At 40.1% G+C, this 26,343-nt stretch overlaps 1 protein-coding gene across 1 annotated transcript in view; it reads left to right on the plus strand.

The window, feature by feature from the left end:
• The window catches only part of LOC143352941 (uncharacterized), a 138,282-nt gene that overhangs the window by 103,269 nt on the left and 8,670 nt on the right, over positions 1 to 26,343 (plus strand). The window contains exon 5 of the mRNA XM_076785993.1: positions 19,970 to 20,060. Coding sequence (XP_076642108.1) covers positions 19,970 to 20,060 — 91 coding nt within the window. The remainder of the gene's footprint in view (positions 1 to 19,969; positions 20,061 to 26,343) is intronic.

The following is a 26,343-nucleotide window of genomic DNA, read 5'->3' on the forward strand; positions in this document are numbered from 1 at the left end:
GTTAACATAATCCCATTATGCTTGTACAATCTTTGCGAAAAGAATCGTGGACATATTTCTGCGTGGAAAGTATTCGGAGGCGGTTGGCACAGGTAGTGAAAAGAAAGAAAGGGTTTCTCTGCTTGAAAAAATACGCCGGAGACACCGAAGGAAACGGTGGAATAAATTTTTCTTTCGGTTTTTGTGTTCTTATTCCGTCTGCTATCGATTTCGATCAGTAGAAAAAGCAAGTTGTGAACAGACGCGTCAGGAAATTCCCGAAGACATAAAAATTAATTTTAAAAAATATGGGAAACGTTCAGCATAGGTTATTATTAGTCCGCGGACGTTTAAGCAATTTGCAATTTTTCTAGAGGTACTTTGAGAAAGTGGAGTCACATAAAATTTTATTTTCAGTGGTAGTAGCCTTCGTAGAAATAAATAAAAATTCTACGAAATTCCGGCGAATGTTATATTTTAGCATTTTTTGAACATTTTCAGAAGTCCTAAACATAATCCTTTTCATAATCATTAGCGCATATGTACTTGCAAATCGTGTGGCACATCAATTTCACTTATAAAAATATATTAAATATGCAGTGAATTTGACAATTTTAATTTTAAGAAGACAAGTAGATGATTTAGATCATCATTTTTAGACGATGTAAATTTTAACAAGTAGATGAGCAATACACACGTATTCAGATACTTTCAACATAGTTGAAACCTGTTCAAAATCAGCACCAATGCTAGAACTTTCGAAATACATTTCTTAAAAAGTACTTAAAAGAACAAGGAGTTGTCAAGAACGAAATTGAACAGAGTTCAGAATGCAAAGGGTCAAAAACAATTTCGGAAACGTAACAACGTACATCGGGAAACTTCAAAGACATGTGTAATGTGACGTTTTAACATCGGCATCGTCAGAACTGAAGAGTGAACTCGATTACTTCGTAAACGAAGGATAATTCACGCGAACAGTTTCATTTGAAATTTTCAATTCTTCGTTTTCGGGTTTTCGGTATTGATCAACCGAGAGCCGCCGCTTTAAACGACAGATGAAATTCCCAGTCCATTTATCAAATCCCAAATCATTAGCGTTGCGGACGATAAAAGAACTCGTATTCGAATTCCGATGTCGCGATACCACTTTAATCCATACAGATCGGCGACCATATTCCCGGACCCTCCGTTCGAACCCTGAAGTGCTCTCAAGATCTCCTCCGTCAGTTTTCAAACACCATAAACACGCTAGGTTTAGGGGACCCGTCGAGCTGACGGGTATTCGTATTTTTAATTTACAATAATCGACAATGTAAATATGTAACCTTGAGGAATTGCTCAACAAATTTATTTCTTTTTCAGTATATACTATAAAATAATGGCTGAAGATTTGGATGGACTTATTTATCGCGTTACATACCTATTGAAAGATTGCCACGAGTGGACTGCGGATTTTCATCTAAAATACAGTGATTTCTCTGTATATATGTCGCCAAGGCCTGAACGATAAACGTCGAGGAATTATCCCCACTACCGTATACCCCGTAAGGGGAGCTCGAGAGACCTCAGACGGCGAGAAGCGTTAACATGTCTCCTGGACGATACATGACGCTAGCAAGACCCGTGTCGTTGACATACATCGATTATTCACTGTAAAAATTGTCTGCATTAGTTGCAAACTACAAGATCCACACAGATATCTATTTCCTTTCTTAATCATTTTAATGGGTCGGAAATAATGCAGCAGTATATTCAAATTTCCTGCATCTGAACAGGGTTTTGCATTTCATTTGCCCATTAACATAATTGCATAAAAGCGTAATTGCGTAAAGCGAGACATTTCAGCGTCAGAGTGGAACAGCTGGTGACACAACCGAAAAGAGGGAGGGGGTAGAAATTCTGCCTGGAAAAGACAAGACGAAAATGTAGAATAGAATTATTTCGCGAGAATTCAGATTGAAAATTGGACGAACGCGCGTGCCGTTGCAGAAACACTGCTTCCGTTTCACCCACTAAATCGGTCGCGAGCTTTTGCAATGATCCCATAATATTTAGCACGCTGGTTGCGAGGAGGTTGGCGTGTACAGGCCGGATGCTATGCATGACGTGTTCGTTTGTGCATCGCGCGGATGCGCGAAGAGGCCGGGCCGGAAACGAGTAGACGAATTGCGGGCGAACGCGGGGGCATAGAGCGGAGAACGGTGTCGCAAAGGAAGCGTGTCAAACCATTGCGCGACAATACATTCTAATGACTGTGTCTCGGCAGGAGCACTTTCACCCTCCCTTGATCGTCGTTTTCGCGCTCCATTCTTCTTCGTTGTTACCTGTCTGCGCCCTCGTAGCCGTTCACCGCGCCTTTGTTGGCCCGCCGGTGCGGTGGTCCGTCTTTTCGCTAACCGACTCGGTTCGGCTCGGTCCTGCCACGAGCGTTTTTCGATTATCGGGGGAATCGCTGTCGTCGATTCTTCTTCATGCATATACAGTGCGCCCCACGAGCTCTCATCTTGGTTATTTCAAACAATACGAGAACACGTTACTTACAGAAGTCGTAGAGTTTAAGAAACTATTAGGTTGGCAAGAAAGTAATTTCGGCTTTCACTAATAGACAGCTTTATGTTTTGTTCGATTGATTTCTGTTAACGTCGCGTTTGTTTTCCTTCTGACATTTCATAACTGCATCTTTTGGGTTACTTTTGAAGCAAATTGCACGTAATTTTGATTGAAATTGTTAGTTCTGTGTCAATTTGAACATGGAGTGCAAAAACGAATATTATGGGCACATATTGATTTTTTATTTCCGTAGAGATAAAAAAGCTGCCGAGGCTTACAAAGATATATGTGAAGTTTATGGTGTGGATTGCTTAACAGAACGCACGTGCCAGAATTGGTTTGAAAAATTCCGTTCTGGAAATTTCTCAGTTAAAGGCGACCAACGTTCTGGTCGACCATCTGAAGTTGATGATGACCAAATGAAAGCCATTATTGAATCGGATCGTCGTATAACTGTCCGAGAGATTGCAGACAGGTTAAATGTCTCGCATACAACTATAGAATATCGTTTAAAAAGTCTCGGGATCGTTAAGAAGCTGGATATTTGGGTTCCACACGAATTGAAAGAAATTCACTTCACGCAACGCATCAACATATGCGATATGCATCTCGAACGAAATGAAATCGACCCTTTTCCGAAGCGAATCATCACTGGTGATGAGAAATCGGTTGTTTGCAATAACACAACTCGAAAACGATCATGGTCGAAGCGCGATGAATCAGCCCAAACCACGCCGAAAGCTGAATTGCACCAAAAGAAGATCATGTTGTCAGTTTGGTGGGATTACAAAGGTATTGTGTATTTTGAGCTGCTCCCAAGGAACCAAACCATCAATTCAGATGTTTATTATCGACAACTATCAAAACTGGACATTGCAGTCAAAGAAAAACTTTCACCGTACAAATTTCGAGCCACAATCGCGTTTCTCTTACTTCCTCCATAAATTAGAAGCATCTCTAATTGTTCTTCGAATGAAAATTTCATATTGACTATCTTATGTTCACTAACTGAGAAACTGACTGACACTGAGTGACGTCGAAAGCCTACCAATGTTCACATTTGTGAGCATATCCTTGAATATCTTCCATAATGAAAGTAATAGAACGTAAACAGTCAAATATCTGAGCAATGGTAAGTTTTAGGACAAATACACTTGAGTACTTTTATACTCAGAATACTGCAATTTATCGAAATCGAGCATAAAAAATGGACATTCCATTAAAAAAAAAAAACAAAGGTGATATCTTATCTACGCCTCCACTTGCAAAAATATCATTTATAACATATTGTTTCTCAAACTCTACAGCTTCTGTAAGTAATATTTGCTCGTACTGTTTGAAGTAAACAAGATGTTCAAGTACTAACCGAGCCGTGTTATGTTTACACTTCTCGAGGTTCGGGGCCCCTCACAAGGTATACCCCGCACAGTGGGGATAATTCCGCGACGTTTATCATCCAAGCCTTGGCGACATATATAGAGAAATCACTGTATCCTGAAAATATCATCGAAATTGAGATAACCAAGATGTTCAAGTACTAACCGAGCCCTGTTATGTTTACACTCCTCGGCGTTCGGGGCCCCTCACAAGGTATACTCCGCACAGTGGGGATAATTCCGCGACGTTTATCATCCAGGCCTTGGCGACATATATAGAGAAAACACTGTATCCTGAAAATATCATCGAAATTGAGATAACCAAGATGTTCAAGTACTAACCGAGCCCTGTTATGTTTACACTCCTCGGCGTTCGGGGCCCCTCACAAGGTATACCCCGCACAGTGGGGATAATTCCGCGACGTTTATCATGCATTCCTTGGCGACATATATAGAGAAATCAGGATGTATCCTGAAAATTTCATCAAAATTGAGATAACCAAGATATTCAAGTGGGCAGAGCTCGTGGGACACACAGTATTCAATGGAGAAAATCGAGGAGAGAGAAAGAGGGGAAGCGTCTTTCGACCCCCCCCCCCGCCCCTCGCGAACCGTTGCATATTAATTTGACCATACTCCGTGAATATTTGCCCCCCACCCCCGGCTCCTTCCCGTTAACGAGGCTCGCATTACCATTCCCGGAGTCAATTTGTCAGCCGAGTGGTTCCGGCCCGTATTATTCAAATCGTTGTTCAATGGCTGCCCGCTGGCCGGATATCATTTTCATTTTTCATCGCGGAACCATCCGCCGCAAGTGTCTTCCGACTGTTGTCCGCCACCGTTGCCCACCTACACCTTCACAACCTCCGCTATTAACCCTCGCCACTCTCCCGCCCCCTTTTCTTCTCGCCATTCTCGTAGCCATTACGCGTTTATACGCGGACGCGCGCCTCGTCGTCGTCGGCCACCTTTTACCGCTCCATTTGCGCTCACCTTTCGTCGAAAGTAATTGCGAAATAATTATTGCATCGTCGGCCGCTTGTTACGCCGTATTCTTTTTTGTTTTTCGTTGTTTGGAAAAAGATTGCGCGGTGCCTAACAGGCCAAATGAAATTCTGCATCGCCGTCCACTCGATATTGTCTCGTTGCTGCTCCCCGGAAAAAAATCTGTTACGATGTAACGCGCGAAATAGCTGCCACGAATCCCCGGTGCAATTGATCCCGTTACGCTTTCATTTCCGGAAGACCAATGGTCCAGCCTCTTCCCGCTGACGTGGAAACCATTTCCGGAACCTGCGATATTTACGGAAAAATATATCACGGGAATTTCAGCTCGGACCGAAATGAGTGGAAGCAGACAGATGCGAAACTATAAGCGGACGTCATGCTTGCTGTAACGCAAGAGCTAGAAGTTGTAGTGTCGGAATTAATACGTTCAATTTTTGGTTATGAATAACTGTGATGAATGATTCAAATTATTTTTGCTACCGGTGACCTTTGGGAACGATTGGAATTTTTGTTCAGTTGCCAGCAACCATTGTCGATGACCGGAATTGTATTTTGATAGTCATTAGTCACGAGGACGAAGCTTTCGGTTGCCACATGGTCAACATAATCACATAACCATTTGGTTGCCGCATAGTCAACATAATCACATGATCATTTGGTTGCCACATCGTCGGTAAAAATTATTATTTAAGTTTTAAAGCGAAAGAGCAATTATCGAGATCAATATAGATACTACGGTAAAGTCTTGATCTAAGACGAACGGAGCTACATGATCTTAGTTCGCCTAACCTCTCCACTCCGTCGCCGAGCAGTGTGTAGTGTAAACATGCCGCGTAGTCCGATGCCGGGTCGGGTATATCGGTGTGAACCACTACTAATCCAATTACGAAACTTCTTTATTTTTAATTATTTTTTTATGGGCCTTTCGCCAACTTATTTGCTGGATTTTTCTGATTAAAATGACACCAAACACGATATAATTTGAACTGTATTTAGCGGTTTAAATTTATCACTTTTGTCGCGGCTACAAGAGTATATTTTCACTTGTTATTAAAATTTGTTTAACTACGGCTTTAAGGAAGGCCTAGAACTGTATAAAGTGTCACTGTATGGTCCAAATAATAACAGTAGAAATAAAGGAAGGAAAAAATTCTCACTAGTTTTTATTAATTTCCTTACATAATTTATAGTTTTGTCGTGGTGCGTACATGTGGAATATTAAGCGGACTCGTTATTTTTAATTTCTAGTGAAACTGGGATTCTACTTGAACTTTTTAGCGATTCGAGAGCTGGAGTTTTTCTGTTTAATGATCCTTGATGTTACGACGCCGAGTGCGAAATATTTCTCGTCGTTTTGAATATGGAAACGATGTTAAAAGAGATTTTGCGATGGTAACGGGGATCTTTTTTCCTTTTGGTAAAAATATCACGAGGATAGCGATTATCGTTTTCTAAGCAAGAAATCAATAATTCAGTACACCACGTTGTTTATTTCTTGAGAAGCACGCGCGATCGATTAAAATATTAAAGACGAGGCCATTATTCAGCCCAGCGACGAGCATGTGTTTTCGTTTTTGCCGCGTTGCCATATTTGATTTTTCTCGATGCATTATTCATTGGCAAGCCTCGCTGCGAGGTAGACGTCCAATTTTCGAACGGAATTTCGATGTTCGCAATCTTACAAGGTACTTTGCAAGAGTACATCAAACACGGAAATTAAACACTGAGAAATCCTGCGTAGATAATGAAGTGCACTTAGTATGTGCTAACCAAATTTCCGAGCTTAATATCGGGCGAAGCGGGCCGCCTATTATTAATAGATTCCGGATTTTATCGGCAGTGCTCAGGACTATTCAACGCTCGATATTATAAAAAATTTAATAACCTTTCCAATTTACGCTAATGGTTAATAATGCTTCCACACTTATGTAAACGTAATCTTTTGGTACCAGGCTTCGTAATTGCTTGGAAAATTTTATGAAAGACGAAGAACTCGAAATGGAATGAGAAAGTCAGCTGATACTAGTATATTTTGAAAACTTCACAATCATTTTCAAAATTATTGAAAGACTTTACAAATTAAATTTGTTAGAGCCATGTGACCATTATTTTAGATTCTTATTAGATTTTTAGATTTCTTTTCTTCTTGTTAGATTCTTTAGACTATTTTAGATTCTTGTTGGATTTCTTTATTCAATCATAACTTAGACTAAAAATCCCACAAAATCTAAATAAATTAAATCCTAGTTTATACCAGAGCTGCTCAATATGCCAATTAGCGGGCAAGGGCGCCCGCCGATGCCCGTGGGCACAGCAGAGTGATTGGAACAATATTCTAATCCCGCATCATGTTACACCAGCGATTGATCGCTTAGGCCCTTTAAGGGAACCCACGGGGATAAAATTTTCACGATTATCGTGCGCACCTCTTTCGCGCGCGCCGAGGCGTTACAGTACGCCGAGGAACTATAGATACGCAACCAGTGGCCCATAAATTTAATGTTAAACGCCGGTGTTGGAAAGCTATTGTAGTCTTCGGATAAGTTGAAATGCATTATGAAATCGTCGGGGGAAAATGCATCACGTGGGTGGATGAATAGTGAAAAGCACGATGACTCTTCTGTTCGGCTCCGCGGCTGGAACGTTAACGATCGTGCTCGCGTCGGAAGCTTCACCTCGATCCCTTTAAATCGCCTAACGCGCGCTTAAAGAGTTTAACGGGTCGGCATTGGGGTCAGACGCGGGGTATCGCAGCCACCGCGTCGATATTTTAATCTCCGCGGGCTGGCTAGCGAGCCGTCAGCCGGATCGTGGCCGGGCGCCGCGACGCGCCGCGCCGCGTCGCTGAAAAAAATAACGGAAAACGCGGACAAATGGGAGGAAAGGGTGTCGCCCGAGGGAGAAAGAAGTCTTCCGGCGGGGAGCGAAGCTGCGAAAGATATAGCAGAATGCCAGTTAAATTTATTATTAGGTTGGCAAGAAAGTAATTTCGGTATTTTTGGGTGAAATGAAATCCAATTTTTTTATCAAAGCAACGAGCTTTAATCAATAAAATATTTTCCATCTTGTTCTATGATCTTTTGCCGTCTTTCTGGTAGCTTCATAATTCCGCGCTCGTAAAACTTCTGATTCTTTTCGGTGAAAAACTGATCCATGCGCGATTTCAGACCATCGTCATTAGTGAAAGTTTTACCATTCAAAGAGTTTTGTAAACTTCGGAATAAATGATAATCTGATGGTGCAATGTCAGGGCTATATGGTGGATGTGACATCACTTCCCAACCAAGCTCCAATAACTTTTCACGTGTTACCAAAGATGTGTGTGGCCTAGCGTTATCATGGTGGAACACGATTCCTTTGCGATTTGCCAATTCTGGCCGTTTTTCTTTGATTGCTATGTCCAGTTTTGTTAGTTGTCGACAATAAACATCTGAATTGATGGTTTGGTTCCTTGGGAGAAGCTCAAAATACACAATACCTTTGTAATCCCACCAAACCGACAACATGATCTTCTTTTGGTGCAATTCAGCTTTCGGCGTGGTTTGGGCTGATTCATCACGCTTGGACCATGATCGTTTTCGAGTTGTGTTATTGCAAACAACCGATTTCTCATCACCAGTGATGATTCGCTTCGGAAAAGGGTCGATTTCATTTCGTTTGAGACGCATATCGCATATGTTGATGCGTTGCGTTAAGTGAATTTCTTTCAATTCGTGTGGAACCCAAATATCGAGCTTCTTAACGATTCCGAGACTTTTTAAACGATATTCTATAGTTGTATGCGAGACATTTAACCTGTCTGCAATCTCTCGGACAGTTCTATGACGATCCGATTCAATAATGGCTTTCATTTGGTCATCGTCAACTTCAGATGGTCGACCAGAACGTTGGTCGCCTTTAAGTGAGAAATTTCCAGAACGGAATTTTTCAAACCAATTCTGGCACGTGCGTTCTGTTAAGCAATCCACACCATAAACTTCACATATATCTTTGTGAGCCTCGGCAGCTTTTTTACCTCTGCGGAAATAAAAAAGCAATATGTGCCTATAATGTTCGTTTTTGCACTCCACGTTCAAATTGACACAGAACTAACAATTTTAATCAAAATTACGTGTAATTTGCTTCAAAAGTAACCTAGAAGATGCAGTTATGAAATGTCAGAAAGAAAACAAATGCAACGTTAACAGAAGTCAGTCAAACAAAACATAAAGCCATCTATTAGTGAAAACCCAAATTAGTTTCTTGCCAACCTAATACATTCGAGAGACTGGAAGACGAAAAAGCTACGGTAGAATATTCGTGAAAAGCCGGATTAGTCGACTAATGAAAATGTGTAACGATATGCTCTTACGTAAACTAATGCCGTGTATCGGGCTGAATGTTGCTCCGCGAAACTAATTAAAGTGGTCTCCACTTCTGGTTCGTACGTGATGGTTTATTCTTTTCTTTATATACATAAAGATGGCGTTGAAGAGCCTGAACTCTATCTGCCCAATACAAAAACAGTCCTTATGTAGTATTGTTGATCTACATCTAATTACTTATATACTATATATGAAAATATCTGTAATTCTATATATAATAAATTCGTTTCGCCTTACTTTGCCTATTATATAATCAATAATCAACACTTATAAACTGGGTATTAACATAAACATATATAAACTATATATAGATGTATCAGATGTTCTGATCTAAGAATTTGTTCTTAATACTTAATATTTGTACTCTATTCTTCATTTTCCTTCTCTGGAGGTATGTTTAAATTGCTCTGTCTATTTGTAATAAAAATATTGCTATAGCTCTCAAAATGGAATCATCTTAACTTTTTTAGTATACTAAAAACTTCCTCTTCTAGGTCTATGTCCTTTTTAGCGTTCGTACGTGATGAAAAGTTGACGCACGCGAGGCACACGTTGCCAGCCCTGGTGCAGTATCGTGGAATATTATTTAATATCTTCAATAAGTTATTGTGCAGGGTGTTTCGCCTAACTCGAGCATCTAAAATATCTCGCTTGTCGGAGGAAAACATTAGTTGGTTCAGAGGGGCAAATATTACGATAGGCAAACAACTTTGTTCAAGGTTATATTTTTGGAGATTTCGAGGCCATCGAAGTTTGTTTAAATGGAATGATATATTTTTATTATCGCTATATGCATGCATTATAATATACATTATTGGTGCAAACTCGAAATGACTTCGACTAGTTGCACACCAGCGTCCATGGAGTATATGGTGTGGAATCGTTGGTGGTAACAAACTCAAGGTCACGTGAAGGTCATAGTATTACAGGTCGTTGGATTCGTCTTGACCTCTGCTATCACATAGCGATCATAAAAATATATCGTTGCGTTTAAAAAAACTTCGATGACCTTGAAATCTCAAGAAAAATATAACCTCGAACTTTTTTTGCCTATCATAATATTTGCCCCTCTGAACCAACTAATGTTTTCCTCCGACATTTTTTCCCTCATTAAAAACAAGCGAGACATTATAGGCGCCACTTGTACTAATTAGTTATATTAATCATTTCTGTCTCGCAGTTAATAAACGACTCATTTATTGTGTAATAAATTATGATTTTATTACTAGTTAGGAAAGAGCGGGGAAAATGAACAGAGAAGAATGCTCATCGGATGCGTGCCGATAAAGCATTAAAACTCGAACAGAAAATCGAGACAGTGTACTGTCATTTGGTATAGCAACCATTCGTTCTCGTAACGTTCCCGCGGCGGTGTGCCTAAAATCCTCGAGGGCGCGATCGAGTTCGCAGTGTCACAATGGCCCATCAGCCGTGAATGTTTAGATTACGCCAAGTAAATAGCTCATCAACAGCATAAAAGAACCTGTGCTACTGAAAACGTGGTCAGGGAGCGTCGCCATTGTGAATCCGGTGGACCGGGAGTTAGAGGCACAGTGGCAAAAGAGGGGGTGAAAAATTCAGTGCATATCCGCGGAGTATTGAAGAGCGGGGGAGGGGGGAAAATTCCACCAATGACAATGCGGCTTTGCACGCTCGTGGAAACTGAAAGTAACACATGGGACGAATGTAAACGAGGAACTACATGGAACGTGTCACGTGCGGTTTGCCGCAGATGTACTCTGTCGATCGTACATCAATGATCGGCCGTATCACTAAGTCGCCAACTGTTTAGCACCACGTGACCCCTAAACAGCCATATTTACGTCAGGGATGTCGGTGTCCTTCGATCACAAAAGTGAATAAACCTATCCCTCCTGGGTCGCAGTTTCGCCTGATTTCGGGCAAGACTACGACCATTTACTTTGGCTCGTAACATCAAATATTTTGAATGGGAATTTTGGTCTATATCGTTGGCTACCACTTCATTATACATTGCGTTTTTTTAGTTTCTCGTATCTTGAAAATTACGGAATAATAAATTGTAATTGAAATCCATGCGTCGCTCAACTTTAAGCACGCATAACTTTTGAACCGGTGAATTCCTCGCCTTGAAACGTCGATTTTTGGCATCTTCTCGTCGAGATGTACAGGATTACATAACAAACAGTTAAAAATTTCTGGTTTGCCAAGGTGAAGTTCAGCCGGTTATATAACAACCTCGAACATAAGAGTATAAAAATATATTTAAATGATTTTCCGCGTTAGCTGGTGTTGAATTAATGTCTTTCGCGTACGGGAAACGTATCAGAGTCCGCGAATAAGATCGCATGCTCGGTGCAAATCATTATATCAACATGTGGTCGTTTATCTCGTAATTGGCAGAAATAGCCAGCGTAACGAGACCGCGCGACAAACGTGATGCATTGTCCCATTTAAATGTGCGGCAGTTAATGTCGCACAATGCGGACCCGCCTTTATTTGACAAATACGATATCAAGCTGATTAATCATCCCGTAGAAATAAATCGAAGAGCTCGGAAATCAGCGCGAATGTTGATATTCCAGCTGTGACCGCGAACACGGTCTCGTGCCGGCAACTCGGTGGAAATTCATTGTTGGTACCTCTGTTTTCCCGGGGTCCCGTTCATCACGTTTTACGGCTCGAAAGTTTGCGATTATCGTGTACGTGTGCTGGTGAAACGCGATAATCTTGTTTTCATCCTACTTTCGCATGATCTCAGCAATTTGTTCGGCATCCGGATAGACGCGCGATAAACCCGCGAAATCCTGCGAACTTTCGTCTCTTATCGAGCGCGATATACCGGTGAAAGTATTGGATCAAGGGGGGGGGGGGATAGACACGATTTGCTCCATGATCGCGTGCTTCTGCGAGACGAATGAGCAACGAAATGGAGGAGGAACGTCTGGGAATCTCGGATTGGGATCGTAAAGCTTATCGTGTGGTCGAACTGCCGACTGATTCGCAGGATTGCTTATAATTGTTTAATTTCTCACTCTCTTGACACGTGACCAGCCTTAATACAGTACTTCCGGGTAGGATGACCTTCAGGGTTCGATGCCTCGGTCTTCGAGGTAAATATTATTATCTCTCGGACTCCTGCGAGTGCTAGGTCTGTGCAGGAGTCATTTCTCACCTACATCAATATTTCACTGCGCCTTTCGATATAAGGCGACGGCTCGGGACCGGCTTTCGCCTTATTTCGAATGAAAAGGAAAAAGGGCGGATAGCGATTTTCTTGTTTCTAAATAAAAAGTGTCGTCTTATAGCGGAATAAAATTGTACATATTGACGGTCGCTCGAGTTTATGCCCACCGCTATGGGTCACGAATGACCCCGGAATAGCCTACGGAGGGTTAGAGTATACTGAAGAGTATAGTTAGGGTAATTATATGGCTACACCCAAATATTTCACTACATCTTTCGATATAAGGCGACGGGTCGGGACCTGCTTTCGCCTTATTTCGGATGAAGAGGAAAAAGGGGGGATAGCGATTTTCTTATTTCGACATAAAAAGTGTCGTCCTATATCTGAATAAAATTGTACATATCGATGATCCCTCGAGCTTATCTCCACTGCGAACACTTTAAAAGACGAATGTATAAAATTGGAGATATTTAAGACAAAATGGAATAAACAAATTCTATAAAACGATCTCAAAATGCCTACTACTGAGGTTTCCAGTTCAGGTACTGTGTGTGTAGTTGACACAGATCTACAATATGTATTTTTTTAAATTTTTAATATAGGTCCACAGGAAAAACTTGTAAAGTAGAACTTTTAGTGTTTCCTCTGCAATTCCGACCAATTGAAAATTTTGAAAATCTTTTTTTCCACGTCATATAGTAAACTAATTGCTCTCGCTTCTCAAAAAATTAGGATCCACATTAACACTAGGTTTACGGAGCACTAATAGTGACTATTTTGCATTACTTTGTAAAAATAACAAGAACGTGCTACCCACATTTTCAAAGAAATAAATTTGCTAAATAATTTCTCATGTATGCGTCCTTAGAATCTTAATTATTTAAAATAAAAAATATTTAAATATTAAAATATAATATAAAATAATAATAATATAGCAGTAGTACTTTATTTTGTTCCCCTGAGGGTTACCCAACCTTACTTCTATCTTAAAAATGACCTTATTTCTTTTTAACTCTAATAAATATTGAAATATTAAATTAAAATATTTAAAAAGTTATCATCGTTTTAAGAGTGTATAATTCACTCTGTTTCCTTCCATATTTAAGAGCGTATAAAACTAACCAAAAATTAATGTATCCTAATCAAACTTTTTTCTAAAAATGCCTGAAAGGTCACCTTTTCAGACTATGTACACATACCATTTGTTCCCAATCATTCTGACATATTCAGACCTATCCTAATGCCACCTGCAGGAAAACGGCACGAACTTTCCGGACAACCCAACAATTTCTAATCACCTCGAGGCAATTTCGATGGGGCCGTTTACCCAATCGCGCTAAAACAATCGAGGATTCTTTAATCTCCGTTTGTCCCTTGGCTCGCCCTTCTCTGTGGTGTAATCAGTAACATCCGCCGCTTCCCATCCACAACTCCGCCCTTCAACTTCAACAAACCGCATCGGGCGAGAAGATCTCGAAGCAACGACCGATTTTCTCCCGTTCCATCCTCTGTCGCCATGACGTCGTACAAAAACTGCTCGGCTAATAGATGCGTCAAATTGTTCGAGCAATAAATCATCCTTAACCTTTGCCGCGTCGGCTCGGTTTAATTGACAATTTGTCAGGCCGAAACACGCCCGCCGTTAACAAGTATTCGACCGGTATGGATCACCGAAAACGTTTTGAAAACTCGGTCGATTGACTTTACGGTGACGCGACTCCGGTTATGCCACCAACAATGGTGTTAATTATAACAATCGAGCCATCGTCGCCGGCCCGAACGGATCCTGTCGACGAAACAATGGAATAGTTATGGAGGAAAACGACGCTCCGGCGACTGGCTGATTAGGATTTTCCTCGTTCGCCTCGGTCGAGGACTAATCACGCGCGTCAGGAACGCAAGATGGCCGCACGATATTGACGCGTCCACAATCATTCGTCGCCGACGACATTTTTCTCAACCACCGGTTTCCCATTTCCTCCCGAGGGACAGCGGTTTCCTTCGTTCCTCCCGGAAACGGAGGCGGTCCAACGATTTCCAGGGAAGAAACAGAACGCAATCATTAACCCCTTGCACTACTATTTATTTTGCGATTATAGCGATTAGAAATTCTTCAAGGTTCAGAATTTCATAGAAAAGGAAAAAGAAATGACAGTTCATATTTATCGTATACCTATGATTTCTTCAAAGAATTTATACCAACTACAACAAAATAGAATTTTATTTCGGCTTAAAGGAAATTAACAACTAGACTGCGGATGTTTATGCAAAATAAGAATAGTCTGTCTGAATTGCAACAAACTGGAGTGAAATGGAAATTTATTTTCTTTTTTAATATGCTTAATAGATTGGAAATGATATAACAGTATTTTTATTTGGAAATAATATAACAGAATTTTTCAAAAATCTAATGTTTTTACTATTTTAAATTACACCTACTCAATTTTGTCAGAAATGCACAAAATCCGCAGTCTATTAACAACATTAATATTTATTAGACTCTGGTCAGAATCTTCGAATCTTAATATGCTTAATAGATTGGAAATGATATAACAGTATTTTTATTTGGAAATAATATAACAGAATTTTTCAAAAATCTAATGTTTTACTGTTTTAAATTACACCAACTCATTTTTATCACAAATGCATAAAACCCACAGTCTATTAACAACATTCATATTTATTACACTCTGGTCAGAATCTTCGAATGTTAATATGCTTAATAGATTGGAAATAATATAACAGTATTTTTATTTGTAAATAAATCAACAGATTTTTTTAAAAAATTTTCTAATGTTTTCACTGTTTTAAATTACACCTGCTCATTTTTGTCACAAATGCATAAAACCCACAGTCTATTAACAACATTCATATTTATTAGACTCTGGTCAGAATCTTCGAATGTTAATATGCTTAATAGGTTGGAAATAATATAACAGTATTTTTATTTGTAAATAATATAACAGAATTTAAATTACACCTACTCAATTTTGTCATAAATGCATAAAACCCGCAGTCTATTGACAACATACATGTTTATTAGTCCCTGGACAGAATCTGCATCACCTGACTCGATGTTATAAGGCAAGAGGTTAAATTATAATGGCATAATCGGGCACTTCCGGTGTCTCGATCGATTCGTAATCGATGACCCGAGACATTGTCCGCTTTGACAGTGCGCGTCGGCCGCTCGCTGTAAAGGAAAGAAATAATGAACAAGAAATGGGACAATGCACATTAGCTGTGGCGCTAAGTGGCTCCTCGATGTGTCGTGCGCAAGCTTTCTATTCTGGAAAGTGGGACGAACCGTTATAATTTCTACGCGAAAATGCTCGTACCCGTTCCGCGGCCATCGTCTTCACTTTATCTCTTCAGGTTTTACAAAAGACGATTCGTGCACGATAGTTTTCGGCGTATTGTTCGAACACGGAAAAAGTTGAGAGGAAACTCTCCTCGGTTTTTCGGGCCTGCGAATGCACCGAGGGGCTAGGTTTTAATAAAAATCTGTACATTCTTGTCGTTATTTTATGACTAGACCGCGGATTTTTATGAAAGAAATTGGCTAGGTGAAACATGAAAGAGAAAAAGATTAGAAAAATCTGAGAATATTGTTACGTTGTTCTCAATGTGAAAGGACTATTAGGGGATGAAACAAATTTTTATTTAACCCCTGCTCCGAAAAATGGATGCGGGACATTTTTATTTTTCAAGAAAGATCCGCAGTCTATTTATCTATGTATAGTTTATGACCTTATGCACCGCTGTTCTGGAAACTAACTATAAATTCCATCCGTTTATGTCGGGCAATGAAAGCCAACCATAACCTCAAATATGATTGAAAGTGACTTCCACTGATATTCGGACGCTCTTAAAAATCGCATAACTTTGTCAATATTGGACTGTACTCCTTGAATATATTTTCGAGAAGTTAGAACAATTGGTTCGCTACATAAAGTGAAAACAATGCTTGCTTAAAATTACAATGATAGAAATTGTAGAGAAAGTAACAGTTGTAATTTTGCAACTTTTTTATGCGAGCTTATATTAAAAATGTAAATAGTACTTTTCGTACATCTGTATCAATTATACATATTCTGAATATTTCATAATTTCATTAAGGGTGAAGGCCACAGAATGTTGGTCTTGTCAGGGAACTTCGCCCTTATGCGATCATTTTGGAACATCTGTAAATTTGTAATATAAGTCCACATAAAAAAGTCGCAAAATACAACTTTTAGTATTTCCTCTGCAATTTTTCTAAAAGATTTTGTTACGTAGCAAACCGATTGTGCCAACTTCTTAAAAAAAAAAAAATCCAAGTCGTCCAATATTAACAAAGTTATTTAAAGTTAGTTTATCGCGTCCGAATATTAATGGGAGTCACTGTAAAATCTTGGATTATTTAGATAAAAAGTTAGTTGCCATTTAATTCCATAGCATTGAACTATTTGCTAAATCGAATTACAAGGAATTTTTAGGAAATGACACCGATAAACGAGTTTGTGGTTGACAAATAAAGTGATGTATGCGATTATCAAAACGTGGAGTGGATTAGTGAAAACATGTTTACCGTTTAAACAGCGAAAAGATCACAATGGCGATACGCGGGCCGGTCGAGCGTGAAAATGGATCGGGAACAAACATAGCTTGTACGAAATAATGAGTTGACTGAGTGTACCGATTGAAAGCCATTTCCACGAGTGCCGGCACAAGCGACGCATACCAATATTTGTAATTTGTTACACGCTACAAGAGTTTCATAATTACTCGGCGGCCGCAACTGCGCAAGAGTAAACTGCGAATTGCAACAGTCGCCGCTCGAGACCGCGAAGATAAACATCGAACGCGATTGGCAGACTTATTTGTCCGTTATACACGATCGATGCATTCCGTAGCTTCTATCGGATTCGATGGTCGAAAAAACAAAAGAAAAAATAAAACGCCGACTGTCGGTTATTTTGCAACGAATATCAACAGGTTTGTCGCCGTAATCGCGTATTCCGGCCACTGAATTGAGGCTCGTGTTCCGCCACTTCGATTCTTTGACAGGCGAATGAAAAATAAAAAAAAAAAACAATCGCCAATCGATTCAATCGCCAATTTTCACGGATAAAAAAGATAATTACCGGACCGCGAATTTTTCTGCTAAATTGTTCGAATGCTTATTTCAACTTACAATTGGTTTCCCAATGAGAAACACATACAAACATGGAACTGAACCGTTTATTTTGAAGGTGGCCTAAGTCCACTTATACTTAAATTCAGATATTTATGGGTTTCTGTTTCAATAGAATTAAAAATTGTTTCCTCTTAGCGGTAGAACAGGGAAAAATTTTCGTCCAACAGTCGACGGAGCAATACACCTGGCCATTATTTGCTAATATCTCGGTAAATACGCTTCGCAGCGAATTTGGAATTATAATATTTATTGTTCGAAACTCTCTATATGACAGTGACATTACGTCGAAAATCGTCTAGGACCGATGCGGAAAATCCTCTTAGCGGTGGAACAGGGAAAAATTTTCGTCCAACAGCCGACGGAGTAATACACCTGGCCATTATTTGCTAATATCTCGGTAAATACGCTTCGCAGCGAATTTGGAATTATAATATTTATTGTTGGAAACTCTCTATATGACAGTGACATTGCGTCGAAAATCGTCTAGGACCGATATGGAAAATCCTCTTAGCGGTGGAACAGGGAAAAATTTTCGTCCAAGAGCCGACGGAGTAATACACCTGGCCATTATTTGCTAATATCTCGGTAAATACGCTTCGCAGCGAATTTGGAATTACAACATTTATTGTTAGAAACTCTCTGTATGACTCTATATGACTCTCTTATCGATGGAACTTCAAATACTTTTTGGATCCATCGTGATGCTCGCTAGTGAATCTTCGATTTTTCACTGCCACGATGCGTCGCGATCCAAAAATTTTTGTGGAAAATTGTTACATGAAGAATTTTGGGTGAACCGAGCTACCGGACAATGATCGGAGGAGGATTCCTCTTAGCGTTCTCTCGCGTCCTCTCCGCCCGGTGCACAGTGGGCCAAAAGCGCCAAAACGTGGCCAAAATAGGAAGGAGTACTTCAATTTAAAATTTTAAAAAATTTTTCAAAATTGATACTCATAGGTTTCTCGGGTCGCTGATTATAAATCTGATGTCAAAATTACAAAAAACAAAATGGCGGATTCAATACGGCGGATGCGTAACCAAAAAAATTATTGGACTTCCTTGAAAATTGGTATTCCCATATTTTTCGGGCCGGCGAATATGAATCTGATGTCAAAATTACAAAAAACAAAAATAAAATGTTTTTTAAACAATAAAAAAATTATTGTTAAGAAAGAAATTGTTGTATCAGAAAAGTCTATAAGTGGAACCATACAATGCTTATTGAACAAATTTTATTATAACTTCTAAATTTCTCGAGAAAACATGCTTGTAACTAGTACCATGACTACCTCTGCGTCACAAAAATGGATCGCATTACGAAAGGGGCAGTTTTGGGCAGCTACTTTTTCAAAATAATGTTAAATAATAGTATCTACTACAAGACTCGACAAGGAGCTCCGTGGAATATTGTAGAATATACAACTTTTAGTGTACATTTGTAAAATCTGTGCGCTAAGTCTTATCGTTCACTTCATACATTCCAAACATTAATTAATATAAATCCAACGTTATTATTATGTATAGTATTTACTTCCAGGAACAACATCCATCGTACACGCACAAGAAAAAATTCAATTTCCGTAAAATTGTAAGCTTGACACCTTTTTTTCACAACGTAGTTCACTGCACGAAAACTGCGAGACGACAGTATGGGATATTTGTACTCCCATCATTTAGCAGGTATAGGTAGTAAGACTTTCTTACCTTCGGCTTCTTACACAGCCATTACCTGAGAATCCAATACGGCAAGAGCCATACCCCTAACGTGAAATTCATTTTTTGCATTTTGGCCACGTTTTGGCGCTTTTGGCCCACTGTGCGGCGCGTGGCCATTAATTCCGTGGTAACGAAGCAGTGTCGGGAATAGGGGTAGCCTAACCGGCAAAAAGCATCAACCGGGTCCGTCGAAGAGAGTCGAAACTCGCGGGGAAGGTTCCCTGAGGCGTTATCACTCCGGATTCTATTTCTCGGCGAGGTCCAGCCGTTCCGTGCCATCTTCGGAAGCCGGCAACGGCCGATAAATAATAGACGTGAGCGTCGCTATTATTCCCGCGGCGGCATTTTTTCGCGAGGCCCGGTCGCCAGGTCGCGTAGCCGCAATAATCGGCGCACGTTCGAAGAGCAGCCGACCGGCGTCCTCTTGCCGAACGACGAAAGAAAGAGCCTTCTGCCATTCTCCGCCTTCGGCCGGATATTCCATTTTCCACGAAATAAAAGAATCCCATCCCCCGGCGATGATTTATGCTCCCCCTGCCCCACGCGCCCCCGCCCCTCCGGCCATTAAACCCCGAGCGCACGGAACAATTCGATGATCCCCTCTTTTCGTTTCTTTCTCTGCTTTCAGGTGTTCGACAAGCATAATCGCGGATACATTACCGCATCCGACCTGCGAGCTGTTCTGCAATGCCTCGGGGAGGACCTGTCCGAGGAGGAAAGTACGTATTCGTTTCTACCGATCCTAGTCGATCGTCCACGTGTCCTTAAAAAATACTCGTTGTTATTAAAAAATTCCCGTATAATACATTTTTCGGTGCCTAATGCAACGCCGAACTGAAGGTAAACGGAGCAGAGATTAATTCTAGTGTTCACTCAGGCTGAGAAAATACCTCAGAGGGATCTTCCATTTTGAAAATATGCGAGCAACATGTTTTGTAAATATTTATTTCTTTATTCTCAATGTTACTAACTCTGCCAATTAGATGTTTTACTATTTTTGTCAATTTGACACTCGAGGGACACGATAGCTTGCGAAAATTAGGAACGGAGTTAAAGAAATGTTATATTTACAATTGTCTTACAATGTTGACACGAAAATCAGTGTACGATAAATTTGACCGCGGTGGTGACCTCAAATCGTCATTTAAGTTTCTGGAGAATCAATTAAATGAACAGCTACAGTGAATTCTCGATATATGTCAACAACACGGGTCTTGCCAGCGTCATGTATCGTCCAGGAGACTTCTGCTACGTCACGTGACAAAAATTATTGAAGAAATGAAAATTGGTAGGAAAAAATTGAAAATGGTAGTGATCCATTTGATATCTCAAAAAATTCAAGTCAATTGGTCCAATTTTAATAAAGAGTGTCATACTTTTTAAAGGGCGTCTACTTAATTTTGCCCACGACTGTAGCTCTGTAGAAAGAGTTGTTAACTTAGAACGAGACTGCACAATAAATTATTTAATTTTGTCCTTGTCGCTTATATTTTTCGAAAGTTCAAAGAGATCTACAATTTTGTTTATTGATAGTTAAATTTCTTTTCCAACAGAAGCTATAGAAAAACACAAATTTAGTGATATGGATAAAAAATCTGGTTCACAGTGATCGCAAATGTACCACTTGGAGTGACTGAAATTAAAACGTCTCAACTAATGACTTTACCTAATGCAGGATCGTTGGATCGACTAACGAAGTGATATAAAATTTATGATTCCATTTAACTCCTCGAAGCCATTAACTCTAATTCGAAATATATATTTTACTAAAGTCGCTACCTATGCTTCACCTTGTACAAGCTCAGAATTGTTGAGCAGATCATTCGCATAAATTTTAATTGTTAGAGTGTCGAAGACGCTGCTTTATTCCCGGCTTTGCTAACGAATAGCAACACTTTCGCAGACGCGTTGTTTCAAACGCGAGAATGAAATTCAAATGAGTTAGCGGAAACAACTATTGTAGTCCTTACGTAGTCTTACAATTTCATTGGAATGGTTTACCTGTAACACTGTTCACCTGTAGAATTCGGAGCCCCACGATCTTAATGTTTTCCAAAGCTGCGAGTTTGCATATCAATGACTGAAACCATTCTCCCAAGCTTCCTTGCGCGGGAGCGTAGAGAGGCATATTAAATTCGCTAAGCCGAGGGACAGCAACAACATTGCTATTCAAATTGTTTATAATCACCGGAAGATACAGCATGTTCCCAACCTCCCTCGGATATAAATTTCTACTCTGCACAAGGTCAAAAACTATGCAAATTATTAGGTCATATTCAATTTATATTATTATTGTTTACATGGTCAACTGTTTATTAAAATTTTTAAGTAGCGAGATGGATTTACGTGTAACCCACATTCGAGTTACAGCGAAACCTCGATTATCCGAACCTTCCATATCTTCATCGAAACAATCCATAATTTATTGTAAAATTTATTAAGGATTTAGTCTACACAGGGTGACCAAATTATTATGAACACTTCGAAACTACTGTTTAATTGAAGCTTGCTAACCAATGGAATAAATAAATAAGTAAATGGATTTATTGTACTTATAAAAATACCTATTTTATTGCAGACTAGATTGTTATATTTTTAATATCATATGACGGTAATTTGATAGATATTATTTGGGCGTCGGTAAACTGTTGCAACAAAAAGGCAGCTCCGCTTTCGAGTAATTTGAGTAAACTAACAGAAGTAAAGTTTATTGTTATAAAGTACTGTTTCAAACGCGCTACGAATTCGTGGTTAATTAATATTCGCGTCGTTCGATTTTCACATTGGACACGAAAGTTACACATTTTTTTTTTACTGTTCCAATTCATGCAGTTTTAATATTGGAGCTACTAAAAAGATTTCACCGAGAGTATAACTTCACTTGAATCATTACTAGACTGCTGATCTTTATACAAAATGAAAATATGAAAATATTTATAACATTTGGAGACAAATAGAAATTTATTTTCTTTCTTAATATACTTAACAGGTCGAAAATAGTGTAATAGTATTTTTAAATTCCTCCAATGTTTTCGTTGTTTTAAATTACACCTCTCCGTTTATAATCATAATCGTTACAAAATAAAGAGTAATGTATTTAGAAATATAAAATAATCATAAAGACAGGCGCTATATTTCTGCAATTTCTCCAACTGTTTATAATAATTAACCGTTGCAGCACCGTGATCGACAAGTAGCGGTTTTGTTATCCGAAAATTGTTGTCCCCCTGTGATTCGGATTATCGAGTTGAAATGTATCGGATAATCGAGGCTCCGCCGTATACCTGTTTCCGAATACAAATTGACTGCGCTCAAAAGTTTCGTAATCCGGCGAAATAGGAGCAATCAGGTTCGCCGGAATCTGGTCGTTCGCAAGCTGGTGGACGTTGAGTGGAAAACTGCTCGAGAAAGCCATCTGTTCGTGAAACGAAAACGAGCCGTCCCCCGTGCCCCCGTGCCCCCTCACCCGCCGCTCCTGGTATCGCGAGAAAAGTTCCGTGCTCATCACCGATTCCGTTCGGATCGACGGATCCCGTAGATTTGCGCGACAAATCGACTCGAGCTCCACGATTTGCACACGTTTATTCGCCGGGCAGATCGTCCACGCAGTTCGAGGGATAAGTTTGAACGGGCGGTGCACGCAGTGAATGGGCCGTGTCTCGCGCGACGACGCGACCGTGTCCCCAGAGTTATTTTCCCGGCAGAGATTTCCATAACGTGCCGGCTCCGGGAGAATCACGGCGAAATCCCGGGGGCGAAGTGGGAGAGAACACGCTAAAGCCCGGAGAGCTTCGAGCTATAAGAAAATATGGTGAAAGGAATCGGCTGTTTTTGAACTCGCCACGGAGCCGGTCTAATTTCAGTTCAAAAATTACACCGTATAAAAGAATTGGACTGCAGGGACTGTTATTACACCAAACAGCGACGGATCCTGTTCGAGGAAACATTTGTTACCGTTGTTCCCGTTGTTCCCGTCTACCCCCGGCGTTATTCCCGCGGGACTCGCTGTAACCCGTGCAATTTTATTCGACGCGTTATCGCAGAGCACCCGCGAGCCTTCGGGTTCCGGAGAATCACAATCAGCTTTCCCGCCAGATTCGAACGTGTCGCTGGGAATAAGTCACGTGGATAAACAGCCCCGGAAAAGACCGACTAAGACCCGTGGGCTCTCGTTATCCTTCCGTAAGTCTGGCACACGCGTCACTGTAATCTCGCAAGCTCCTTTGCAATTTAAAGGCGTCACGTCCTGCGCTTTCGCGCGCCTTAGAGTCGGACTGGCTCCTTTATCAACGCCAACGAGCGACAAACATCGTCCTGGGACAATCTCGATCCCAACACTTTCCGAAATCCGACTCGAAAAGCTGGCCGAAATTGCATTTTACTCGGATCAAGGGCCCCGGATAGTCACGTGACTTTTTAATTTATAATTTCCATCTTGGTCTTGACCATCTTGGTCTTGATCCGACGGGTCCTAAGTCCGTGACTGAACCTGTCACATTTTTTCCTCTGTATTATCGATATTATGAATTCCAACGCCAGAAACGTGCCTCAAGTTTTCGGCTTTATTTCGCAGAGAATCAGGACAAAATATAGCTCGATTTGTAGCTGGAGATATTTTTTACCAGCGACAAAATATTCTTATATAAGGACGAAAAATTGAGGCACGTGAAACCATTTTTCGCCGATTTCTGTCGGTAACGTGGTCGCTCTACCTTATCGCGAATCTACAGAATCTTGGCTCAATTTTTGGCATACTTCTAACGCTCATATTACCAAATATCCGCATAATCTCGACAGCTCCTGACCATCGCGCACTAGATTGAACCTTCCTCTTTCGAATGAGCCCTTTACCAGCGACAAAATATTCTTATATAAGGACGAAAACTTGAGGCAAATGAAACCATTTTTCGCCGATTTTTGTCGGTAACGTGGTCACTCTACGTTATCACGAATCTAGGCAGTTTTGGCTCCGAAAAATATTCTCACAGATAAGGACGAAAACTTGAGGCACGTGAAACGATTTTTCGCCGATTTTTGTCGGTAACGTGGTCGCTCTACCTTATCGCGAATCTACAGAATCTTGGCTCAATTTTTGGCATACTTCTAACGCTCATAATACCAAATATCCGCATAATCTCGACAGCTCCTGACCATCGCGCACTAGATTGAACCTTCCTCTTTCGAATGAGCCCTTTACCAGCGACAAAATATTCTTATACAAGGACGAAAACTTGAGGCACGTAAAATCATTTTTTGTCGGTAATGTAGTTACTCTACCTTATCGCGAATCTACAAAGACCGGGCCGTTAATATTTGGACTCTCTTAGAAGTACGATTACTTTTTTAATATCGGACCATACGACACGGAGTTCTCTAAGAAGTTAGAACAGTTTTGCTAGGTCACGTGAAAAACATTATTTAAAAAATTGGAATTAGTAGAAATTCCAGAGAAAATGCCAATAGTTGTATCTCACAACTTTTTTATGAGGGTCCATGTTGAAAGTTCAGAAAGTACATTTTGTAGATCCGTGTCAATTATACATACAGTGAATTCTCGATATTTGTCAACACGATATATGTCCAGGAGACATACCCGAGTTATGTTTACACTCCTCAGCGTCCGAGGCCGCTCACAGGGTATACCTTGCGTAGTGGGGATAATTTCGCGACGTTTATCATCCAGGCCTTAGCGACATATATAGACTAATGACTGTACTCTGAAAATTTCATTAAAATTGCTGATCTCACGATAACAATGCTTCCTTTGAACACGTGGGATGTCGTTCGAACTGAATGAATTAATTTAGCGGGGAATATGTTATAAAAAAAAAATAGTGCACAAATTTTAGCACGAAGAGGGCATATAAATTGCGTTCAGTTACTAGACAGGTCACTCAGTCTAATTTTTAGAGTTACAAACAAGATCCGTTTACCCTCCATTACAGATGAAATATACTCGCACTTAATTGTAACAGCCTGCAAATTTATACTAACACAATATCCCTCTTCAACGGACATTAAGTTTCGCAGTTCACGTGTCCACGCTCTTATGAAATAGACTGCGAATCATATTTCCAAGAGATTTATACACGCGTCGCGTCGCGTCGGATGAAATGGAGGTACAAAGAATTGAACTAACATTTATCAAAGACTGACAAGACATTAAAGAGCTTTCTGCTTCCTAATGCACGGAAAAAATGCTACCAAAATAAAGTAAAATGTTCATGTTCAAAGCTTTGACCGTGCGTGGAAAAATAATTTTGATGATCTCTTTCGATTAAAAATAACAGGTTTAAGGCTCATTGTAAAATCAGTCGAGACAGTTAACTTGTCTTTAGAGAGAAAGGAAGCAGGTCAGATAAATAATATTTGTTGACGAACCAGATCATGCGAGACGCTTACACAAATATTTCTGTTATCTCTGCGATATAAGCTCTTGAATCTTTTCGATAATCGAAGATGTCTTACCACACCCACCATCATAGATAAATAAATGTCACAGTGCTTCGCTTGGCCAATCTTTTTAATTTCGTTTAGAAATTTAAAAAAGCATAAGGTTTCAGCGAGCCAGCAAAATGGCGGGTGAACTAGATTAAGGGACCCAATTATTATGGGGGTACCAACTACTGTGCCCATATTAATTATACTTATTTTCAAAACATAATGAACATTAAAAAGGAGATATATTAACTGATTTTAATGAAAAACAATTTGATATCTCCTTTTGAATATTCATTATGCTTCGAAAATAAGTATAAGTTATATAAGCACAGTGGTGGGTACTGCCACAGTAATTGGGCCCACTGCAAACCTCGGTATGGACAATTGGATACAGCGCCTCGTGCAAATTTACCCGCGTTGCGCTAATAGCCCTGACACGGTCGCGCGTGCGCTCTTCCGCGAGACGGTAAATTGCATTTTCCCGTATTGAACTGCCATCTACGGTGGCCAACGTAATAATACGTCGGTGTATGGGATGGGGCCACTAATTGGTCAGAATCA

Source organism: Halictus rubicundus, chromosome 3 (assembly GCF_050948215.1).
Source record: "Halictus rubicundus isolate RS-2024b chromosome 3, iyHalRubi1_principal, whole genome shotgun sequence".
Lineage (NCBI taxonomy): Eukaryota > Metazoa > Arthropoda > Insecta > Hymenoptera > Halictidae > Halictus > Halictus rubicundus.